This window comes from Coturnix japonica, chromosome 1, assembly GCF_054131305.1.
Source record: "Coturnix japonica strain WE chromosome 1, WE-NBRP24, whole genome shotgun sequence".
NCBI classification, from domain to species: Eukaryota; Metazoa; Chordata; class Aves; order Galliformes; family Phasianidae; genus Coturnix; species Coturnix japonica.
In genome coordinates, this window is record NC_140663.1 from 112,221,854 (window position 1) to 112,246,534 (window position 24,681).

At 39.0% G+C, this 24,681-nt stretch overlaps 1 protein-coding gene and 1 long non-coding RNA gene across 5 annotated transcripts in view; one reads left to right on the plus strand and one right to left on the minus strand.

Annotated features, from left to right (window-relative positions):
* Nucleotides 1–232: 232 nt before the first annotated feature.
* Nucleotides 233–22,977, plus strand: LOC107325658 (uncharacterized). The gene is made up of 4 exons (XR_001559734.3): nucleotides 233–367; nucleotides 2,816–2,895; nucleotides 3,674–3,747; nucleotides 22,889–22,977. It is a non-coding gene; the product is annotated as an uncharacterized LOC107325658 (long non-coding RNA).
* The window catches only part of GLRA2 (glycine receptor alpha 2), a 119,636-nt gene continuing 105,497 nt past the window's right edge, over nucleotides 10,543–24,681 (minus strand). For all 4 annotated transcript variants that reach the window (XM_085550511.1, XM_015886723.3, XM_085550517.1 and 1 more), the window contains one exon: nucleotides 10,543–12,060. In XM_085550511.1, coding sequence (XP_085406637.1) covers nucleotides 11,782–12,060 — 279 coding nt within the window. In that variant the 3' untranslated portion in view covers nucleotides 10,543–11,781. The remainder of the gene's footprint in view (nucleotides 12,061–24,681) is intronic.

Consider the following 24,681-nt stretch of genomic DNA (forward strand, 5'->3'; position numbering starts at 1 on the left):
TAGTGATTCAGAGTATTTGTCCTTCTAACCATCCCCCAAAGGACAGAAAGCATTACTTACTTTCTGGACCCTTTCCAACATGGTATCTCATTGAAACATTGACTGGAGTGATGCTCTTTGAGTGAAGAAGGATCAGTTTGGATTTTAAACTGAAATGAATGTCTGCATAAGCTTGTGCTTATAAATACATTTTATACCTTCTCAACTTCACTCTTGTTGTCTTTTCCTGTTCAGGCCAACAAGAAATGAAATAGGAAAGGAGGGGTCTTCTAAGGAGGCTTTCACAATACGGTCACTCCTGGAAGCTTCTCCACCAGCCTCAAACTTGTGAAGCAGAGGATGAAGTCCCAGACACTGGCAACAGAAAGTGAGATTAACAGTTTAAACTGTGATTATTTAAATTATTATTGCTTGTTGCCCTAGAAGGGTGTGACTTCTGAGAACACCTGAGGATTCAGGTGTTTGACAAAATTTCTCCTGTTGAGTTTCCTATCAGATGACTTTGCCACACCATCAGGCTAAAAAGTTGTAAACCAAAAGTTTCTATTGCGACATTTTTGTGTTACTAAAACACAAATTCATTTGTCTTTAATGAAAACTGCAGCTCTCCTGAAGGTTAAATTTATTACTTCTAAAAAATTTAATCACTGATCAAATAAAAATCTTTTGCTGATACATTCATGAAGGACAGCATTAAATTTGTAGGAAGATTTGAAAAATTATGTTCAGCATTCTGAAATGGTTTCAGGATAACTTCGAACTCATGTTTTTGAATTATTGTAGAAATCACTGTGGTAGTCTTTGCTTTCATTACAAATCTTCAGCCTTCTTTCAATCTAACACGAACGCTGGGGGCTCTGAAAGACTTTCTTTCCTGAGTAACTTAGGTATGTTAGAAACACCCCCTCCAATAGAAGCTCTTTGTTCATTTTTTCACTGATCTGCATTGATGTGCTATTAGTGGGTTCAGAAGTGACTCAGGACAGGTGAAGAACCCGACTGTTCTCTTTGTGTTTGTCTTGCCCAGCCTTTACTAGACCCAGCACTGGGCACATCAGGAGTCTTTGGACAAGGATTTGAAGGTTGGGAAGGAGAATTAGAATGGCAGCAGATGCCAGGGCATGGGGAGTATTTGCTGATAAAAGAAGACCCGTATTGATTCATAACTGTTCAACAAAAGCAGCACTCCTTACAAAACCAAGAGGCTGAGATCTGCATGTTTGCAGGGCTTCATATTTGAGATCTTTCACTTTGAAAATCGTAACACTGAAAAACAGATTTTTATGAAGAGCTGAGATAAAGCGGATGTGATTTCTGTGGGGATTTCCCCGCAATGAAAGGAAACCCATGATACTATGCTGCTTGGTCCCAGATCAGGGAAGAGGTCTCAGCTGGTCAAGAACTCGGGTTATGTCCCGCTGTGCCCTCAGCCAAGAGGAAACAGCTTGCAGCCCATGTGGCACTCTGGGGTGAGCAGTACACACAGCATTAACATTCATCAGGACCCAATGACCTGTCAGTCCGGATTGGCAGCACCGCCTGAAACACCCCAGCATCTGCTGGGAGCATGTAGGGACAGCTTGTCACTACACTTTCTCTTTTTCTGTTGTTTTCCTGTTAAGGTGAGTTCTAAAGTCCCTTAAAAGTTGCCCACTGCAGAGTCACAAGTTGCAACCCACTGTGTACTTAGGGGCTTCACACCATTGGGAAAAGGCCAGGAATTGCTATCTGGGAGAAAAGAGATTTGGAATTACAAAACAATGACTGGGAAAAATTCCAGGTGAAAGAGTTGATCTGACTATAATACGTAAGGCTGAGATTTAGAAAAGCACTTAATAATTTGAGTGCCTCACTTCTTGTGAGAAATCTTTGAGGCCTTATGTTCAGAGAATAAGTGCTTGGCGTTTCCTGAAAATTATGTCTCCGTTAACATATTTCAAGTGGTGCATGAAGAAGGAGAGCTATTGAAAATCACTAGGCCAAGATGTTCTTCACCAACTTAAAATGGTCAGACAAAACATATTGTCACGCTGAGACACAGCTCTTCTTCAAGGATTTTGAACATTTTTTCTCTTTCTCTAAAGGAGTGATTAAATAACGATGTATCTGAAATCTTACACTGCACTTCAGTTGTGTCATGAAAGATGGAATTCCTATTTGATATTAATGGAGCAGGTGAAACGTGAAATGATATTTCTTTAATCTTTAATGAAATTTCTGGTTTTAGCATTTAGCTCGTCTGTTCAGTGACACAGAAGAGCTAATAATATCACTGTTTTTGAAGGATTTATTCACTACAGGCAGCCTGATTTTCTGAATCTGTAGGAGGCTGCTTAGGTGCTCCAATGATGCATGAAAATAATAATAAAAAAAAATCCTGTGTCCTTGAAGCCTAGTGAGTAGAATTGGAAAGGTATAATTAAGAAAGAAAAAATCTTGCAGTAAGCCACCACCCTGTAACAGCAACGCAGTAGTTCAGGAAATAACAGTTCTCCAGGAATTAACAGGAGCAATGGCTTCTCAAAGAGCTCTATAACTTGGATAAACACCTATACATTCAACAATAAAATGGTGAAGGGTGCTCTCTGTAGCATACTGTTTCTTTGCTAAACTACATCACTGATTTGAAATTGAACAGTTGTTTTTGTAAAGCACCACAAAATGAGAAATGTTACTAATAAAGCTGCAAAATATGGGAGGAGGAACTAAACTTATCTCGTGAGAGGCAGGACAGATAGGTGAGAAAATACTGCGCACCACCAAAAGCTTTCTTTCAATTTGTTAGTTGATGCCTGCCTCTTTATTGCATCTCCAGGTCCTGGTTGTTCTTCCATTAAGAAAAGCCATTTGGCTGAAGAGCAAGATGGTGAAGTAGAAGCAAGAGAATATCCTCTGGTAATACAGGAAGCTCTCATGGCTATACAGACTGAATCCTCACCATGAACAGCTTTGAGGAGTGAGAGAGCAATTGAGGCAGAGAAATATGGACACAGTCTCCCATGAGTTCAGGGAGTCTCCATAGACTCTTTTAAAGCTCCATATTCTCTGATATACACCCAGTGTACCTTCTCCAGTACAGCCTCTTCGGGATCAAGTAGGCTGTATGACCTCTTGAACTTATCCTCCCCCACTTTGATTTTCCATGATCATAATCCAAATATCCAAATTTTTCCCTTTTCTTTGTGGAGGGAAGGGAAAAGCAGACTGACCTTCTTAAAACAGAGGAATGTTGCAGAGTTATCCAACACATGAAATTATACTTCCAAAAGTCAGAGATGTTCTCCCGTACTCGTTAAAGCTAGCCAGAAATGGAGCTAATATAAACCTTGGCCATTCTCCCAGATGAGTGTCCTAATAATAGAAATGCCCCTCTGACTGAGTAGCTGATACTGGGGTTCTGCCAAGTGATTTCCATTAAAAAGAGCCATTGGTGACAGATGTCCAGTACAATATCATTGGTGGAATCCTGCTTGTCATTCTTAGTGCACCGCTGGCATGAGCAAGAGTAGGTCCATTTTCCATGTCCTGTTTTCAGTTCTCTTTCTGTAATTAGCACTTTCCTGGTGTCTCTGCTCTTCATGAGGTCTCTCCAAAGCCTGCTTCTCTTTACTTTCCGGTTATACTATGTATGTGCACAAACAATAAAAACAAATTTGCCCTCTTACCCTTGCAGCAGCTCATAGGAAGCCTTCCAAGCCTATGTGACTGAGCTGGGGAGTAGTGCTATGTTCAGCCCGATGTTAGTGGGTAAGTTTTTTCTGTCTCTATTATTTTGTATGGTTTCTTCTTCAATCTAAGCTGGAGGAAGAATTGTCAGTGAAACTGAGGGCATCTAGTAAACCTATCAGGTTGCAGTGGCTAGAGATGAGAGATATGCACAAAGAGCTCACAAAAGCCACTGTTACTTGGCCATATGGCCATTTAGCTATTGTTAGAAAACACCACTGTAAACACAAAAGAGCCAAAAATTTCTAAAAAGTGATTTGCACAAGCTATGATAACAGTATTCAAACAGCTGTAATCTATCTCATCCTGAACTACTCCAAGGACCAACACTGTTCACAGCTTAATCTAGATACTCTTGGATCTGTGCATTTCTGCAAGGCAAGACTTCTTGTTTTTCATAGGTAACCTGGGAAGTTGGGTGGCTTTTCCAGGCATTGGTGCCATAGGGAAACTCCTTGGCCATGTCTGGGGTTTTTTGGAACCTGTCTGTGCCATTGTTTGCTCCTTTGCCAGCAAAAGGTGAAGGGAAAGGCCGAAGAACTCGCCATTAATTTTTTCCCTTCTGTTATATAAATATCAGCTCAGATTTTAATTTGCAGAAAAGGTGTACCTCAATAGTACTCCCAGCCACATTTTATGCCAGACTCTTCTGATGTGACCCAAAAACCTTATCAGAGAGCTTTGGGCAGAATGTCTGCTTAGCACAACTCACCACAGATACATCTGAGTGCTGCATTTGCAGGATATCAGATCCACGCTTCAGCTATTTTGGATGGCATATGTATTTAATCCATGGCAGTATATTAGCAGATCAGATTTAGATTAATCAGGCTGAAGGTAACTTTTGGATCTTTTCCACAATTAGGTCAGAGATAAATATGGTAGATTGTTATGTGCCACAACACAGGCAAGCACTGGGCAGCAGGTGAAATTTTCAGGGACATCAGCCAAAGAGATGATACTGTGATGAGATTAAGGGAAGCAAAGTCAGTAGTGTCTGTGGGTATCTGCATGTGTGCACTAATGTGATTTGAGATTTCAATTTAAACAAACCATTAATTAACACTGATTTATTTTTTCTCTGCTGTTAAAGCAGTGGATATGCAAATGTGCTATATACTAAAATATCCTTTTCTATTTCCTTAGTGTTGTAAAATAGGTCCTGCCCACTGATACTGATAGAGAAAGCTGGAGCTAGAATAGCAACACAGCTGTTCAAAACCAAGGGGAAGTCCTTAGTTTTGAGGCTCTTTAATGCTTGAAATATAGTCAGCAAGCATAAGTACCTTTAAAAGTACCTTTAAAATACATTTAGTATGTTCAGTGTAAAATGTGACAGTGGATATTTGTGGGACAATTTTCTGCAAATTAAAAATTGAGCTAAGATTAATAAATCAAAGGAAATATTTAAAAGCTCTCTAGCCTCTACCAGTGCCCCTTGGAAAAGGCTTCTAAAGTACTATTCTACACACAGATTCTGATGAGAGAAAAGTTTGATTAAAATATTAAAATGTATTTAGGAAATTTTTCATTTTTGTGCTCAATTACTGCCCTTACAACACCAGGAGGGCAAGTGGTAAAACCTCCATTACAGCAATTCAAAGAAAAAAATTCACTGGACTCCAAAGTGAAAAGCAAGTGTGCTGTAACAGCGGAAAGATGAGATTCTGCTGAGATATTGCCCACAGTGAAGTTTTCTAAAGGACTCTTCACCTTCAAACTGCAATGGTTAGGATTCCATCAATACAAAAGTCAGTACAGTACAAAAGTTTTTACTTGAGTTGCAATAAGAAATGAACAAACAAACAAAACAAGAAAGAAATGTACATATATACTTACACATACATATGTTTTTCTCTTTGCTTCTTTCACAGGTTAGTAAAAAATTCTGATATTCTTCCAAGCAGGGAACGTGCTTTCAGGGTCCTGTAGCATTTCAAGTGATACATATGAAAGGGGAACTCAAATTTCCTGTGACAGGTAGCTCTTCTAGATAATAGCTTTCTTAAGCTAATGCCTTGATAATAGCCCTTCTCCTCAACCACCAATGAGCATCATTGGCAAGTACACTTAGGTCCCACACTTCTTTCAGAAGATGGATCCCACTAGCTTATTACAGGAAAAATATACTCATCCTCCTTGTTCAAAGGTTAACTAGCTCATCACAGATATCTATCAATTCTCCCCCCAAAACAAAACAAAACAAAACAACAAAACAAAACAAAATAAAACAAAACCAGCAGTCCATGTCTGTCCTTCATATTTCAAGCAGTGGACTAGAGAACAACATTCTCCACACAGTGGCAGTCTTCTTACACACTCTCAAGCTTCTTCATACCATTTCTGGCTGCCAATGCAGAGAGAGGAGGTAGTGGTGTCTCCAGTGTGAAATAGATATCTAGCGCTCTCATTTTCTCAGTGGAAAATGCTTGCTAAAGGCTCTCTCTGTCTCTGCATGCAACATTCTTATTTGGAGCTTGTGTCCTATCAGGCATTTTGCAGTAGGATCTTCATTTTTATTAGCAGGACTATACCCAGAAGACAAGAGTGAAAATATTCTGTAAAGAATCTTCTTTGATGAGTTTTCCTCCTTGGTCTTACCTGGAGGGGGTTCTGCTCCTGGCCCCACCATTGTTTTGCTTTTGCCCATCCTTTGTCCCATTCCCCTTGACAGGTCTTGCTCACGGATGCTATGCTGAGTTGACGTGTGCACTGACTGGCTCTTTCCCCAGCCCGCTCATTGACAGCACTCTGGAGCTCCCCACAGAACATCTGGGGGTGGGATAGGATGAGTGTGCTGGTAAAGTTATCACTGAACAGTCACTCACAGCACGCTTAAATTCAGAATATGCTGCAAGCCACAGAGGCCTTCTGAGTGGCATGTTCTAAGTTTGGTCATCAGGAGCACCAGGAAAATCACCCTTGTACGTGTGGCCCTCCTTTCACACCAAACATTGGTGATGCATTCTCCCTTCTCTGCTCTCAGTGCCCCACTCTGGAGCCATGTTGTTCTGTGTAATGACCACTGAAGTTGTTTTTCAAGGGTATATCTAGATTGCTTTGGATTGCTCTGTCTCAGGGGCCATGTAAGGCAGACAAAGGGCACTTGAAGCTCAAAGAAGGGAATTTACCTGGACCAAAAGTGCAAAGATGGCATTGATTCTGCTACAGTGCTGTCAAGATTAGCATTCTGAGTCACCTGAGGGAAAATGAATTCATTTTCCCTGAATCCATTTTAATTCATTTGCTAAAGAAAAGACAAAGCAGAAAGTTGTGGAACTTTCACCCTTCTGTCAATGCACTGTCGCTAAGAGGTACTAAGGAATATATTCCCCCTCTGGGCCCTAAGAGGCTTTTCACAGACAGCTGAAAGAGGAGCTATGGCTCCAGCTGCCACCATACTAGCACTTTGCTAAAAGTCAGATTCAGATCTTTTAGTTAGCTGAAAAAGCTGTGGTTTTGAATCAGTTATATAGCTGTTCAGATGATGAGAGAGCATTTTATATCATTTGTATCAGTAAAAACATGGTGTTTAGCACAAGTAAAACGTTGTTGGGATCCCCAGAATTCACTTCATTAATACTGCCTCACAGGCTTTCTCCATAGCAAGAATATTAATTGAGCTCTTTTGTTTCAGTGGGAACTCACGGAACTGAATGTATGCTTTTCACGAAGTCAGTTTTCTTAATTATTATCTGAGATGCTTGTTTTGACTCAAATTTCTGTTCTTCCTTAGAGGATACTGAAGAGAGCTAATCCGCTCTGAATATTTTCCCTCCCAGATTATTTCTGCTGCCTAGCATTGGAAACTTATCCTTCACTGGGGACTGATCTGGAAGCTGGTGAAGTCAATGAAGCACTTTCTTAAATTTTTTTTGTTCCTTCAGATTTCAGGGAGCACTGCACTGGAATTAGAAGCAAATTGGCTATATAAATTTGTCTGGAACTGGTGAAACTGCTCTTGTTTTGCAGCTTAGCCCTAAATGTGATGACATTTCACATTTTCCATGCAAAAGTAGGAGAAGTATCTTCAAATTGCATAAATATCTTCCTTTTCCTGTCAAGCCAGAGGAGATTAATTTTTAAAGTAAAATCTGTAGGGGGCATTTATGGGGAAAGCGTGACTGCGCAGATTACTCTTCTAGGCAGGAGTTCCTTCAGGCAGCCTTGGTTTTGGCTTTCCAGTTCTCAAAAAACTTGAAGGCGTGAACTTCCACATCGAAAAGCATTAGAGTAAATTACTTTGAAGGCCTGGAAGAAACTGTTATTTTTTAAGATATCAGTTTATAGATAATGAAAATGAGTAGATTCATTAAAATATTTCCATGCTACTTTGGGTAATGCTGATCTCTTCCCATATCTTTTGTTTCTTTGTACCTTTCTAATTTTAAAGAATAAAGATTGGAAAGCTTTGCATATTCTCTTTTTGTCCACACATTAAATTTATTTCTCTCTTTATTTAGAATTGTATTTCTAAACTTAGAAATGTAAATATTGTGCTGAGTCAGATCTTTTGAATATATTCATGAATCATAGAATCATAGAATCATTTCAGTTGGAAGGATCTCTTTAAGGTCACCTAGTTCAACACTGTGCAATTAACAGGCATACCTACACCTACATATAGGTGCTCAGAGCCCAACCAGCTTGACCGCGAGTGTCTCCTTGGATGGGGCATCTACCACCTCTCTGGGCAACCTGTGCCAGTGCTTTACTAATCTTATCATAAAAAACTTCTTCCTTACATTCAAAATAAACCTTCCCTATTTTAGTTTGAAACCATTTCCCCTTGTTTTAACACTACAGATTCTGCTAAAGAGTCTGTCCCCTTCTTTCTTATAGCCTCTGTTTAGATACTAAAAGGTAATGTGACTTCAAGTGATGCAGAACCCTGTTGTTGATATTAGGATACCACTTCAGCACAGTGAGAGTCCTTTGCAGGAAATGCCAGTGCCTGCAATCTCACAGATTACTTCCACATTCCTCCAGAATGTTTTCAGTAACATCACTTATTTAAGGCTATAAGTTTTGGCTTCTGCCTCACCTTTGCTCAGCAGCTCCTGGGCCACTAACATCAATAATAGGTTTGAACAAAGCTGAAGGGTTCTAGCAGTTTAGCCTGCAGTAGCTAAATATAATTTTCCCATCAGTTCTTTCCTATTGCCTATTTCCTACTACATCTCATGCTGGGGAAGAAGTGACGCAGGGCGATAAAGTTGCAGTACCTGTGGAGGAGTGGGGTTGGCCTTTACTGTTCACTTCTGCAGCAGGATTAAAAAATCTGTCTCCAGAGGCATCATGTATCCCAGGATTTCCCCCCCCCCCCCAACAGTTAAAAATTGTCAGTAACTCATGTGACACTCTAAAAGCTTCTATTGCTATAGCACTTCTGACCTATGATTCAGAGAATCATAAGTGGTGGCTCTGTATCCTGAAAAAATATGGAGAAAAAGTACAGAGAAGCAAAAAGAGATCTCTCATATTGCACATTTTTGACACTTTGACTCCTATGGCAATGAGATTTTTCTTAAAGATTCTTTTTATTGATTTGGCTTTATCATAGTGCATGACAGCATCTATCCAGTGAGAGGTGACTTAACCTTTCTCCTCGAGTACTGAACCAGTCAGGTCCTACCAGTCGCAGCAGGATCCCAAAGACCTGACCTGATGCTACACTCTTGGGGACCTGCTTTAAAGACATGTTTTCTTGATAAATTAGAAGTCATTCTAATAATTTTACAGCTAAATGTGAGTAGTTTAAATGCCTCAGGGCTTCATTTCATCTTACTAGCTAGAATTTTGTCCTGCAGCTTTGTCAATTCATCTGCACACTCTTCAGAATTAATCCTGGATCTCCTTCCTTCCATCCTACTCTATTTCCTACTTCACAGAGACTGTTTGGGACTTATTTTCTAAGCCATTCTTTTTCCTCTTACATTAGTGTCTTGAAATGGAACTACTCCATTATTTTAATCTACTACTTCTCTGAGTGTGAGATGACTGCTTTCTTTAGTCCTTACTTCTCTGGTAAATCTACTGAGCATTCATTTAGGAAAGCTGTGTCCTTCTGCAAGGCAACCTAACACTGTTAGCTGACTTTTTATCTGAAGGCAGTTTCTCAGCCAGTTTACATCTTCCTGGTGCCAGTCACGCTCTTTGAATAAAGGTTCTCTGATACCAGGTTGATACTAAATCCCCTCTGGGTGAGATGGTTCACAGAACCATTGCACAGCATGCCAAGAAATCTTCTGTATCATGATGTTATCAGTGGTATCAGCACACCTCAAACTTGATCAGCAGAATGTATTTTAACAAACTATTTTGATTCTTATAACCATGTGCTGCAAAGTACGCATCGGGATCCACAGTCTCAAAGATATGAAGTAGGCTATTGCAATTCAGTCACAAATATAAGTGACAGGAGTGTTCACAGACATGAGGAAGATAAAGGTAACATATAGAACTTTGGCTTTCTGCCATAAATTTACATAACTGCTTGGGAATTAGCCTGACAAAACCTCTAGATTCCCTCCTTGGTCATGGTACAGTTGATGGAAGCTAATCAGATTGGGCTCAGCCTTGCATAACTTGTGGAATATGTCACGTTCTAGCTGCACTTTTGAGACATTCATCGACATAATCCCTGGGACGACAACATCTCTTTTACTGCAGGACTGATACAAAATTAGGCAGAATTAGAATTAGATTAGAAGGTTGCTTTTGACCATCTTATTCTTGACAGAGCAGTGGAATAGTGGAAGAGCTGGATCCTGGTGGGAACAGCTCTACTGCAAATGAAGAAAAGAGCATAGGAAATGATAGTAGCACATTTAGCTTTATTGGAATTGAACAAATACCTTTTTTTCTTCTTTTTTTTTTTAATAAACCCATTTACAGCAAGTGTAAAATTGTAATGTTTGATTCATTTTATGTTACAGGTTGTCTTCTTCTGTGTAAGCAAAAATACCATCTTTTTTTTTTTTTTTTTTTTTTTAGTTTTATTTTCTACTTTAAAACATGTAGCAAGGATTTGAATAATGCAGATCCGGCACCAAAAGGTAACAGGTTCTGAAAATCACAGTACAGTTTTAAAATTCTTAGGTTAGTCATGATATTTAAAATGATAGCCACTTTGAGTAAAGATATAAATAAGAAGTCTGTAAACAAGTTGTGTTTACCTATAGAGCTATTGATCGCAGCTACAATGAGAGCAGTAATAGAAACTCAATGCTAAACTGAGCTACACCTTTGAGGAACCAAGTTCTTACTACGTAGTGTGGTACAGGGTAGCACAATAGGTAAAATACAATTTGGCACCTCAAGTTGCATGTAAAATCAGCAGAAATAAAATGAAGTAAGTGCACTGTCTTCCAACAAAAATAAACTGGGCAGTTTCACTGGTTTTGGAGTGTCAGCTATCAAATGAATCACACAACACACAAGTTCAACCCCAAAATTACAATTCTAGTAAAGCAAGATAATATTAAAATGCACACCCACAAGGATAGTAAAGTATAAATCTGTTTTTGTTTTTCCTCTCCTTTGTCCGTAGAAATAATTTACAACCCACAAAAGGACTCCTTGGTGAAACCACTAACTACAGACATGGTCATGGAATGTAGCTCAGTAGACTTGTTTCAAATAGAAAGGCAACATTATCCTGAAAAAGTTTGGTCCTCTTATAACTCACTGTACTGTAGCCACCACAGTCTCTTGGTAGATGTTTTAGGAGCACTGTTTGTTTTCTGATTCTCTTTTGTTTCAAACAATAATATCTTGGTGATAAAGTTGAGTAAAATTTGGCCCCTTTTACAGATGTCTGGTCAATGCTGAATCTGGAAGAACACTGAGAGTACATCAGGGGAACCCTTATTGACTGGTCTCAGGCATATTGTCTCATGCAATCACTTTTCCTTCTGTAATTTTTTCCTTTTTAATTTTCTCTTCAGAGTCCTGAGGGGAAAAAGAAACCCTTTATACAAATAACAGAGAGACATTTCACTGTTTATTTACATGTGGATCACTTTGGCTGACAAGTCCTGGCAAACCAGTTTCCTACTTCTTATGAATGTCCTCATGCCGTATAATTTTGTATGTAATCCAGTAAAAGATGTTGAAAATGAGGAAGGCGAGTGGGAATGCAGCACGGGATATTGTATCAATCCTTTTTGCGCGGTCAACAAACTTCTTTTTGATGGAGTCTGAATCCTTTGGTGGTGCTGGAGGTGGGTTTGGGGGAGTAGCCTTTACTGCTGTGCCGTCTTTGACTTGGAGACAGTGACCCATGCCGTAGCCACTAAAATTGAATCGACTGTCACGAGCGACCTCATCTTCCTGCGAGAGAAAGAAGATAAATGAGAGACACAGTCACCTATGTACTGAGCATGTTGTACACTTGAATAGTTGATATGCACCCCTCCAAAGCACCTAAGTAAACCAGCTAATTAAGTTATAGTACAAAATCCAGATTTAAAAGACAAGTAATTAAAACTCAAGCAATAAGACAAGGAAATAAGGTGACTGCCAATGTTTGTGAACCTGAGCTTTTCTCTACGGCCAAGGCAACCAAACCAAATGAATAGCAGGTTGCATCCCAGCCCTCTAAGTAAGAGATCTGATGGCACAGATTTCTCATTTCCTTGGACTTGCTGCAGCAAGCAGACCTAGTTATGTTGGCAGAAGGTTATCTGCTCTGGTAGGGTTGACTTGAGTAGCCTGGGCATCCAGGAGCCAAAGCTCATGGAAGAGAATGTCCTTGGCCTAGTCTAACTGCAGCCCTGCACCTCCATCCCAGACATATAAAACAAGGATTGATCATATCATCCCCCATGCTCATAGGAATGCTCTGAGAATCAGTACGGCAAAGGACACTGAATGCTTGGATTTAGTAGTAACAGAAAGTTAGGTGCAATATTGCAAACTAACATAGCACCATCTTGCAGAATTTTTTTCTCTTGTCTAAGTAGGTAATAATTGGTTTAAGAAAGATGAGTATCTACCACTTAACTTCATCATGGTTCTGTGATGAAAAGTCTCAGGCTGCTTATGCTGGTAAAATCTCACAGCCACTTCTCCTGTCTGATAACACAGTAATATAAGCATTAACAGTCACTGGAAACTCTTCATAAAGGAAACAAACCAGTTTTATTCCTTTTATTTAGGCAGTGATGAAATGTAGATCCAGCAACATGCCCTAAACGCTTTCCCCTTGACTGAAAAATACTTCATTGTTGAATTTAAATGACCTCTTCTTGGGATCACAAGCAACTCACTCACTCAGGGAATACTCCCTAATATTTCTCTCTAACTCACAGCCTTCTGATCTTAACAGAGAATAAAGACTGCAAGAAAAAACATCAGAGCTGTAAGATACTGAATAAAGAGCACGTTTGCTGAATTTGGGATAAGGATTGACAATTATTTACTCCAAATCATGATGTAAATAATTGCTCCTTCATAGCTGCACTGCTTTCAATAATTTCATTTTTCTCTCTCCTTGTCTATCACACTGGATTTAGCTATATCATCAGGTTTGCTCTCCTTACCTTGGAGCTAACATGCAAATGAGAATAACCAGAGGTGAGATCCAAAAATATCAAATGAGGAATAGTCACTTGGAGGTGAATTGAGTGCTTGGAAGGAGAATAAGCAATAAACAGTGCTTTTGAGACCTTGTCACTTCAGGTTGAAGACTATTTTACAATTTTCCCGTGAACAGGTGCATTACTGTAAGGCTGTTTGAGCACCTATCCAGGATTTATATCCCTTTTATACCTCCAAATATCACCATCATTAAAAGTTTAGACTTCTCTGTTTCAATATTATCTATATACAGCTTGCAGTTTCTCAGTGAAAACCCCCACATTCTGCTTTTCTAGATGCTAATAAATATATAGACTGTTCTAAAGATAAAGCCATTGATACCTAAGTTCTGGATAGTCTTATGCAAGACTTCTCATGCACGACTCAACAACACCACGATGTCCTCCAATAATAAAGGGAGCTGCTTCCATTGCACTTTCCCCTTTTTACTAAATTGGAAAGAAAAAATGAATGCCCAGGAGATGTAAGGTGATTAAAAAGATAACAGATTTTGAGCAGCTGTGTTACCATATGTACTTCATCCACTTTTTAAAAAGTTTTACTTCTGTTACTAGTGAGGGATCCATGGGGGGAAGTAAAATGTACTGAACCTCACACAGGACTTGGAAAGCCCAGACTTCCACACTTTACTGGACCACAGCTACGTTTTGAGGGGCTGAGCAATTCATCTTCAATATTACAGCCCTGTTTTTGAGCTTACATTATTGTAACCCAACTGAGAAGCCATCTAAGATTGGGGAAAATTACCTTTAAATTGTATGCTACCAGTTCTTCAGCAAAAAACCTTTAGTAGTAAAGAGCCATCTGTTTCCCAGCAGTATTCAGAGCCTTACATTTCCCCCCATCAGACAGTTGGCTGTACCAGTTCTTTCTCTTATAACCCAGAGGAAAGTTTCCCCATGCTACCTTTCTATTTAGGACTTTCAGAGATGCCAATTTACATTGGATTCAAGAGGTACAGTATTCTTCTGGGATACGAGGAGTATGTGCTCAGCTGCTTTCTCTGCTTGAGCAGATTTCAATTTCCTTCTCCCTGATGAAAGTTTGAATTGGCTTGTTACCTGCTCTCCCAATGTGGTGGTGTTTGCTGGTTGCAAAAAAGCGTGCATATCAGTAGCTTTTATGTTTACCAGAAAAACTCATTACAAAGCCTAAATAACTAATGAAGAGAATAGCACCGAGTTTCTACTCAGCCACTTTTTTCCAACAGAAAATTGGTACTAGTAACACATAAGACTCCTCTTGAGCAGGGGGTTGGATGATATGACCTCTAGATGTTCCTTCCAACCTCGAACATGTGGTGATTCTGTGGTCTTTGTCTTTCTGTAAGAAAGTAAAACCACTGCCTTACAAAACAACTGGTGGCTCGCAGCTCCATCCCCATCTCATGATTTTCAACAGTAAGGCCCTCCAGGAGTTGAAGTGGCTTTGCAGTCCGGCACTCGCTAGCCCTCTAAGCACTGCCATCATCTGCAGTCTCACTGACAGTTCCTGACACCATCAGGGCTCTCTCATCTGATCAGGTATCACCTGAAAGACCTCAACATAGCTGCCTTCTTTCATAAAATAAGTCAGTCAGGAAAACTGAATCTCCTGTGGACATCAAGACCCACACATCTCGGAGGAGTTGTGGGAGGATATGTTTCATGTATTACTGCAGTCAGATGTATGTCCTGTTGGTCCCCTAAGCCCTTGAACCTTCTCCACCCAAAATAAAGCAGGAAGGAATGAAAGGCTTCCTCTCCACTGCTGAAAGGGAGAGAGTTGGGGTAAACTAAAACTGGAACCTCAGGGTCCATGGTGCTTACATGTTTTCTCACTCTGATGTGGACCAGATGGACATTTTTCTCCAAAACATAACTTCTTCACTGAAGCCTAGGACTACACACTGTGGTCATTAGCCATGTGGGGATTTTATTTTAGCAATACAAACATGTTTTTTTTTTTTAAGGCACTTTTGTATTACTGCAAAGGTATAATGTGACATTTCAGAGTATCTTCCAGTATTTTGTCATATATAGAAGATTTTGGGGAGGATTTATGGAAATAGGTTACCAAGTTTAGTTTCTTTGACAAAGAGAGCCCTTTCATTCATGCTTTAGTTTGTGAGATGAAGAATTTACCTCAGGTATTTTCCCGTAACAGCCTCCTTTCACCTGGAGGCATGGTGACCTACTGGGCATACTACCACAGGTACTTTCTAACATGGCTACAGAATCACTCTTCATTCCCCAGGTCATATTCAGTTTCCACAATCTCACATACCCTACAGTTTCACCTGAAGGCAGTCTTCTGTTTGTATTTTTCACTGGCTTAGTCACTGGTAAAAGTAAAAAAACACATTGCAGATATTTCCATCTTTGTTGTCATTGGTTCAAACATACAACTTGCATTCATTTTAAACAAAATAGGATCTTGCTTGCTTCACTTTCAGGCTATTTGTGTTTTTACAGACTTTGAAACTAAAATCGAAGAGTAGTTAGAAGCCACTGGAATCAGAGTGGTAGAATCCCCTGCCATTACATTGACTTACTTAAACCTTCTAAAGGGATGTGAAGTAGTCTTGCATAATACATACCCACAACTCAATCTGCCCTTGATTAAGACCCGGGGAAAAGAGTCACAAGCTTGGATGAAAAGCAGAACATAAATAAATAGTAAAATGAAAAGGTTCTTTTACTGTTTTTCTCTCCGATGTTCACATTCCTGAGTATTTTATAATTATCCTCTGAAAAGTTAAGAACATTTCCTGGGAACAGGCCAAATGCTTTCTACAAACACATTTTCAATACCACCTACTTTCCTAAATAGGGTTATGTGTATTTTCTCATGGTGTCATACTGAACATATTTAGATGTTGTCCTTAAACAATTTTCATCAAGCGAGAATTTTGTTTTCCCCATTTTTTTAATTTCATTTTATAAATTTAATCATTTTATTTGATCTGATTTGAGCATTAGATTATCTTGTCTTAGCTTTACAATAGACAACATCTAAATCAGAGGGTTTTATATGGTTTTCTTATTCATCTTTGATCTTTATAAATCTTTAATTTCTACTCCATCATGTCCAGAGTGTAATTCATACCAAGAAATTCAGGCCAAAACAATCAAGAAAGGGAAAAATAGTTTAGACAACCAGCCAATTCTCTGCCTTGCATGCACCAATTTCTCTATAGTGTTCTTTGTCCAGACCACTTTTAAATACTTATTGTTAGCACTGACTCATTTTAACAATGAGGAAAATGAGAGAGAGGCTGGTTTCAAACAGTGTATTTAATTTACTCTCTGATGTGATTTATTCTTTTAATTTTGCTACTCTTTTTCCAACATATGGTGGGCAAACAATTTAAATGACTATCTAGTTTAATTAAATTTCAAGGGCATAGGAGATTAATTTTGGGTGTAGGGTAGAAAATATTAGGAAAATTTCCTTTTGGCATTCATAAGCACAAAGTCAGAAAACCACAATAAATTCAGACTTGAACGCAAAATGGAATCAAGAGAAATTAGTCAGCAACATAACTTTGGAGACTTTGTTCCTAAATCATCTTTATGATTTTCTAACGCTTCTCATCTCTCAGCACCTTATAAAAAGAGAACAGTTTTGCAAAGACCGTCTTGCTGACACGAATTCAGTTCTTAGGAGTCAGTGAGCATGTGGAGGAAGGTAGTCCAACTGAGAAGCATGGCTGGGTTTTCAAATCCTTTCTGGTTCCCACAGAAGGCTCTAAACAAACTAAGTTGTCAGGAGACAAGGGAAATTTCTTTCATGGATTAACCATTTAAAAAGCAATAATTGAGTTTAGGAATAAAAGATCAGTTTTATAAGGAGGAATTTTCTGGAGAGGTTCTCCTAAGCATCTGCACTAGAGCTAGGAACATGGAAGAGATGTTTAAATTATCTGAGGAAAAGGTTCCTAGTGAAGGCAGGCTGGAGAAAAAGGCTATTAGGAATGGACAAATCTGAACCAAACAGAAAGATATCTAATACTAAATGACTACGTAACAAAATTGTAGTAGATAAAGTGACAGCTAAAGTGCATTGCAAAAGAACCTATTTAGACATAGTAATATGCTCAGAATTTGTTCCTTCTTGGGTGATCACTGTGTGAATTACCACAGAGGCGACTGAAAACATTGGTTCCGTACTAAGTGGAAGCTGGACAATGAATGAACAAATTAGAAAATCTTTGCCACTTTATCCATTCATGTTGTGACCAGTTTTTAAACATGAGAAATATTTCTGGTCATCCGAAAACAGGAAAGACACAATAGAATTAGACAAAGTGCCAGAAGCAGCAGCAATAATGATAAAAGACTTTTTATGCATGAGGAGATACAAAGTAGCTGAAATCTCTTCAGCACAGAAAAACTGTGTTTTAGAGATGGAGGATAATCACAAAAGTCATAAAATCATTGTGAAAATTAATAAATTGAGAGAAAATGAATAGTTTAAGGTAATTCTTTTATTTTCTTCCTTTCTCTTCTGTGCGAGAAATAGGAACACAATGACACAATGAAGGAGAAAGGGAGAATTTATTTCTCAGAAGGAAGCTACCTTTCATTTACCTGTGTAAATCATCTTGTGATATGTTTCAGGGGATGAAAACTGGACAATAGCACAGATTCATTAAATATATGTTAATGTGTGGATATCAAATATGTAAACTTAGTTCATGAAAAAGTACATCCTCAATTGCTTATTTTCAGAAAATAGAAAAGACCTACTTGATTATTTAATGGAGTTTTTAAATACAACTTTTCTAAACATCCATGCCTGGCCACTTCTGCAGAAAGGATCCTGGAACAGAAACCATTCGTTTTCACCCTGTATAACACGGCTTAGAATTCAGATCTTCCATTTCTTGGTCACATACTAGGAGCCAGAACTAGTGTTGAAATTTCCACTATCTTGTACTACTTTGAGTGTCATTTTTCTTCTCTTCACACAGTTGTGCCTTGAGGCTAACTCTTGGTGGTGCAGAAAGAGATGACACCTCTGTAGCAAACCTACGTGCTACAGTTCTTTAGAGGGTATCGGGGATAAAAACTGTCAATTTCACCTCAATCCTGCCCAAAAGTACAGATTAAACAGGGCCCAAAATTTGCCCTAAAATTTTTTTTTCCTAAATAGTCATCTATGTGTTTCATCAAGAACATGAATGGCCCCTGGCTGATCCTGTGGAGTGATTTTGCCCCATCACCATTCTATGTGCCATAATGGTGGCTATCTCAGTGGCTACCCTTTTACTATCTCTCTTAATACCTATTTTTCCTGCTCAGTGAGGTTTGTTTTTTTCCCTCATTTAGATATGCCTTATAAAATCTAAGTAAAATAGGCATTTTATAATAACTAGCATCATTTTAATTAATGGAAGAGAAAATGGTCATTGTCTTCAGAAAGGTTTCCAATTGACAAATTTAGGTTTGTTTTAGAAAATTGTGCCTAATCATACCTCCTATCTCCAATAAACAGCAGAAGAATCTATGAAGCATGACTGATTTACTTACTCTTTCTGTAAGAAGAGCAAGTGACCTGTTGTTAATAGAATAATGAAATGGTAGTTAATGTGGCTTCGCCCCGAACATTATCCAGCTGAAAGAGTAACATAACTTAAACATGTTGTGGAGCAAAAATATTTTCCTGCCTTGGAATATCTGTAAGTTGAATTTAAGTTTTTCAAGAAATTCTTTAATAATAGAGATTCTACAGTCAGTAAGGGTAATAAGTTCATTATTAAAAAATATATATATATATATTTCCTTCTTCTTTGGTAAAGAAAGGCTTGTTTCTCTCAATTGTGTAAATGAAGTTAATATAAATTTCTTATTCAACTTCATGTTTTATATATAATATGATTAATATTTTAATTTTGAGGAAGGGAGGGAGATTTAGAGGAACTGCTGTTTCCACAAAGCATTATAGATGTTGCAATAGAGAGTTACAGTTCCTAAATAAGAGCAGAGCTATTCCTAACACAGAAAATCTGTGCCTTGGTTTCCCTGTCTTTTAAATGGCAGTGTACAGACTCAGTGCTTTGTGTTGTACAGCCTGCATATTAAATCCTCTGAGGACAGTGGCATTTGAAGGCTGCTCTAAGTTAGCTCTCCTGCCAGTTCTCTTCTAATGACAGCAAAGGCTGACTGGTTCAGCAGTGGGAATGTCACATCAGTCTGTTTTACATCAGACAAACGCATAGTAATGACCTAGATTTTAGGATAATCTGCTTTGACCAGAAAGCTTGTGGATACAGGGCAACCAGTTTGTCACCCTGTCAATGAACAAGGCTGAGTAAACTGCAAAGCCAGTGTTCAAATGTAAGGCTGCTCTGAAATTTTACCCAGCTCTGAGATGGCCCCATCAAAGCACAGGAGGGAGGGCAACAGGGCGCTGTGGTTCAGAGATAGTGTGAGGACTATTGGATGGAAAGGGGAAAGAAAAGAAGCACCGTGCAGCCATTGCTTTTCCTACCACAGCACACAGGAGAGCTGAGTTCACAGCCCCAAGTTGTGGGCTGGGGATACCTGAGTGCACACCTTCCCCGAAGGTTTCCTGGTGCTTTTCTCCAAGCAGATTTAAATTTTCTGTGGGGGAGATGATGGTTTCTATTGCACTTCTGGGAAATTTCTCATTGCTGTCCGCCTCAGTTGAAATACTTCTTAAATTACCTTTTTGGAGCACCTCTGTGCTCTGACCTTAACATCTCAGTGTGTTATTTACTGAACAGCTGAAATTAAGAAAAAAAGCAAAATAAACAACAACAACAACAAAACATAAGTCCTCGAAATGACTCTTAAGTGATTTACTTAAGATTAACCTGATGTATGCAGGTTTTAAGATGTTTTAAGATTTACCTGATTTATGCAGGTTACCCTCCAGAACAAATTCCCACTAGCAACTTCTTCAGACTTTGTTTCTATTCCTCCAGTTCCCAATACTTGCAAATAGGGTCAGCCCACAACCTAGCTTGCTGCAGGGACTCGGTGCTCCGCCCTTCCTGCCTGGGTTGCTGTCAGGGACAAAGTGCTGCCACCTGCGCCCATGACTGAGGGTCAGCAGCAGCATCCCACCTGGTGCATGCTGAGAGTGGGAAGCATCTACAGAAATGAGTGGGAGGAAAGGAAGGAAAAGCTCATTCTGCAGCCCTGAATGAGGTGGATAAGGGTAATGGGAAGGAAAAAAGTAAAATGTAAGGGAAACAGAAAGAGAAAGGGAAAAAGAGAAAGACATGGAAAGTCAAGGAAAGAGGCCTTTTTTCTTTCTGTTTGGATACATTCTTTCCTTTGAGCCCTCTGCTACCATCACAAACACCAGCAAACATTTGGAGGGATTGCCAGTGCTTTCTCAGACAGATTTTGTGCATTTAATTTATGCAAATACCACACAAAACAAATTAAATATTGCAAATTGTATTAATAATTTAAATTCTGTAGCTAAAATTAGTTAGGAATATCTGCATCATCTTGAAATGCTCACATGCAAATTTTATAAGTTTTGTTATTTTATTTTATTTTTTTTTTCACTGAGAAGACAAACCAACTGATAAATAAATGCCTTCCTTTCCCAGTTATCAGTTCTTAGCATGGGCTCCTAATAATAAATGTTTTGAGGGTTGGTTTTCTTTTCTTATCTTCCATTACACAAATTATCCATCCTGGATTTGCATATAATTTTGTTCTTGTTAGCCAAGATCTCAATCTGCCTTTCTCTAGCTGTTTTCACATAGCTCAGAAGCGTGACTGGGTTAAACAAAGCACTTGCCAGCTACCTGCACTCCAGACTTTGTTACTGAAATTAAATTGTTGCATCTTAAAAACATCTTGACTGCATGAATATATTAAAAATTTGCTTCACAAATCCCCTTTCATAGTTTCATCTTGATTTTCCCCTTTGAAAGTTATTCTACAAAGGTCTGATATTATTTATATATTCACAGCAAAAAAAGCACTCATCATGAAGTAAAAATCAATGGCATTCAATACTATAGCAATTCGATAGTCTAGTCTTTACACAGATGGTTTAGTTTTTCCTCATCTGGTTAGTAATAAATCCCAAAATCCTACAAGGTCATTGGAAAAACTTATTCAACAGTAAGGAAATAATATTTCATTTAAAATGAGGTAGGTAGTTTTTCTTCTGCTATATCAAGCACAGAATTACACATACATATGCACGCAACCTGTTGGTATGTGCACGTATAAATGCATATGTGCATCCTACTTAATTTAGTACTCTAATGCCTTTTGCATTGGCTAAAAGAATCTATAAGTGAGAAACACACATAACTAAGGTTGATATTTTCCAACTTAAAGTTAGGAGCTCTCACCAGAGCATTTCTTAAGCTGCAACCTCTATTTTGCAAACCTTTCTACTAGCTTCTTCCCCTTCCAATGCATTTTGAGAATATATGACAGACTGAAAGTTGATCAGACTTCTATCTGGAGCCTGGACACCAGGACAATAGAAGAACAATGTATTTTAGCTCTATTACAAATAATATATTAAAATGAACCTCTCCTGTGGAGAGGAAATTGTGTAATTCAAGAAAGTACCTTCTCTTCAGCTGTCATTCAATTAGGTTTTATAGAAAATACCACTTTCTCTTACAACATCATAAACGTATCTACAATACATGTTCTCCCCATAATTTGGGAAGAAACAAAAATACTAGAACAAGACCAGGGAGTCTGCACCAACACTGGAAACATCCTGCTCCTCAAACTTGGCTACTGTAACACTAAAGCATGGGTAGACAGAAGGCTGGGCTATGCACACTCTGTTCAATGGCCATCTGGGGTTTCTGCAAGTCTCCATCACACTGTGGTAGGATGGTTTACTGAAGATCCAGGAGCTTGCTCATATGTAATGTCTCTGTGTGACACTGTGCTGAATGATATCTCATCACCACATGAAGGGCTGAGTTACCCCTCTCTGGATCTGAGGGAAGAAAATATTTCAGAGAATGAGACCACTGAAGCACCTGAGGGGAAATCTGTCTAGTGGATATTTTAAATGTCTTTGCTGCATTTAAATAGATGGTTTCAGCTTGCCAGTCTTGGAACGGCTCCTAAAATAAACATCGGTATAAAAAATAAGGCTATTTGTTTTGGATGATTAAGAGAATCTGGCTCATATATCAGAGGTGTGACAATTCCAATCACAACTTCATTTTAATTTAAAGGCGAAGAAATAAACAATGCTTTATTACTGTTCATGCTGCTGATACAATGTACTTGGCATAATAATCTATGGGATTAGTAAATTGACTCACTGGACTGCCCTTGATCATATGTTCCATTTTCTGCTCAGTGGGGCCCTCTCTAACATCTATATATAACCAGGAATAAAAAAAAAAGAGAGACAGCTTTCTCTTAGATCATTACAAGATGATGTTGCGTTCAGTTTTCCTCTTGCTTCAGAGGTTGCAAATGATGTGATCTTTCCACCATCACAGATAATATATAGCTGCTGTTTGTCGGCCTTGTCACTTCCTCATGCAGAAATCCAATACTCCCCTCTTGTCACATATTCATCTTAGATGTGTATTCTCTTGCAGGGCCCCAAATGAAACACTTGCCGTATTCCTACCTGCCATTTTCGAGTCTTGGCTTGTCCAGTCCTTCCCTGTCAAAACCTGTTAGCGATCCACATGTGTACTTGCAGTAAATATATAATCTCCTGATTGTAATTAAAATTCTGCATGCTTTTCTATTCAATAAAGGAAAACGCTGTGCATCTTAATCCAGAGCTCTGCTTTTCTATCACAGTTTTTAAATGTCTGATCACTGAACTAATTGCGCAGGCAGGTTGTTTTTAGACTGTATCACACATCTATTAGTTTTATATATCTCAAAATAAGTACTGGGCTAATTTTGGCTCTTCATGAGTGTGTTGAAAAAATGTTTTTTCAGTCCAGGCAGATCTTATAATTAGGACTGACCTCTAAAATGCCTGTAGGATGAAGGGCAGTTTTCTGGAATAGGAAAGGATGAGAGCAGAGGCTCAGAGAAAAGGCAGCTCAGCAGGAGATCAGCACACGTTACAACGTATGAACTTGTGTAGCCGTATTTCAGCAGCATATCTGCAGCTGTGCTGCTGATGAGGGAAGGGGAACCGCAGAGCCTTGGGGACAGAAAGAACCTATTGTTATTCCTGTCCAGAAGGGTAAATAATTGTTCAGAGTCTTTTTTACTGACCTTTGTTCCAGGAGAGCTTGTGAGTCAAAGAGAATTACAGGGTGTAAATCAGAAATACTCAGTTACAGGTCAGCACATTCACCAAGAGATATAATTCAGCTCACAGTCTCCCTGAGGAACAATCCCTCACAAATCTCTTTTAAACTCCTGCCTGATGTATTGGGCACATTACAGAAGGAACTATTTAAAAGCACTGATTAATATTTTCAGCCACTGTAAATCTCCCAGCATCCTGCCTGGTGGTGGCTGTGCCAGCTGACCCTCAAAGACCCCTCTTGCTCGGGTTCTCTGCCATCCTCCAATTTTGTGTATGTAGTTAAACAACGGAAGAGGAATCAATAACTGGCAAGCCCACATAGCTATCTCTACATTGTAGTGCTTTGAACATGCAAAGATGCTTAAGTCTAAGCCTCTTTACTTCAAATGCTACTGGCAGAAAAGATCCCTGTGTTCATATAAATCTGGTACCAGTTCCTAAGACATCTTGACTTCCACGTGGAAGACAAGAAGGGAGGACTTGTGGGGAGGGAAAGGCCAACGTTCACGCTGCACCATGTCCTGCTAGTAAATCTGGAGTGACCCACCTTGAGATTACAGGCATCTATCTCTGGCAAAGGCAACCCAGATCTTGCACAAGAGGCAAGGAATGCTATACCCCAAAAACTTTCTTTCTACTTTCACTCAGATGGATAGTACCTCTCCACAGGTGAGCTAGTTCATGTTTCATAGCTGAAGGAGATATTTGACAGACTCATGAGAGCTGGGTTAGGCAGCAAAGAATGCACCGCTGTGCCGGTGGAAAAGTGAGACTGAGAGCACTGGCTGAGATGCCATGTGCAATGAAGTCATCTGTTAGTATCACACGGTGTGGGAAAAATATTTGGGAAATAACAACTGTTAACATTAAATCCAGAAATGAAAATATCATGTCATGCTACAAGTCAGATATTCAACTGCAGCTATACAAATACCCATAGGATAGCTCACCATAAAAAAGGAGGAAGAAGTAACTGAAGAAAGGAGGGTAACAAATCATTGGTCCACATTTGTCAGTAAAAAAAATTCTAACAGGTTATTTCTACAACAAGGTAACACAGTATAAGCCACAAGGGAAAATGAACAAAGGTCAAAGAGCAAATAAGAGACAGACAAC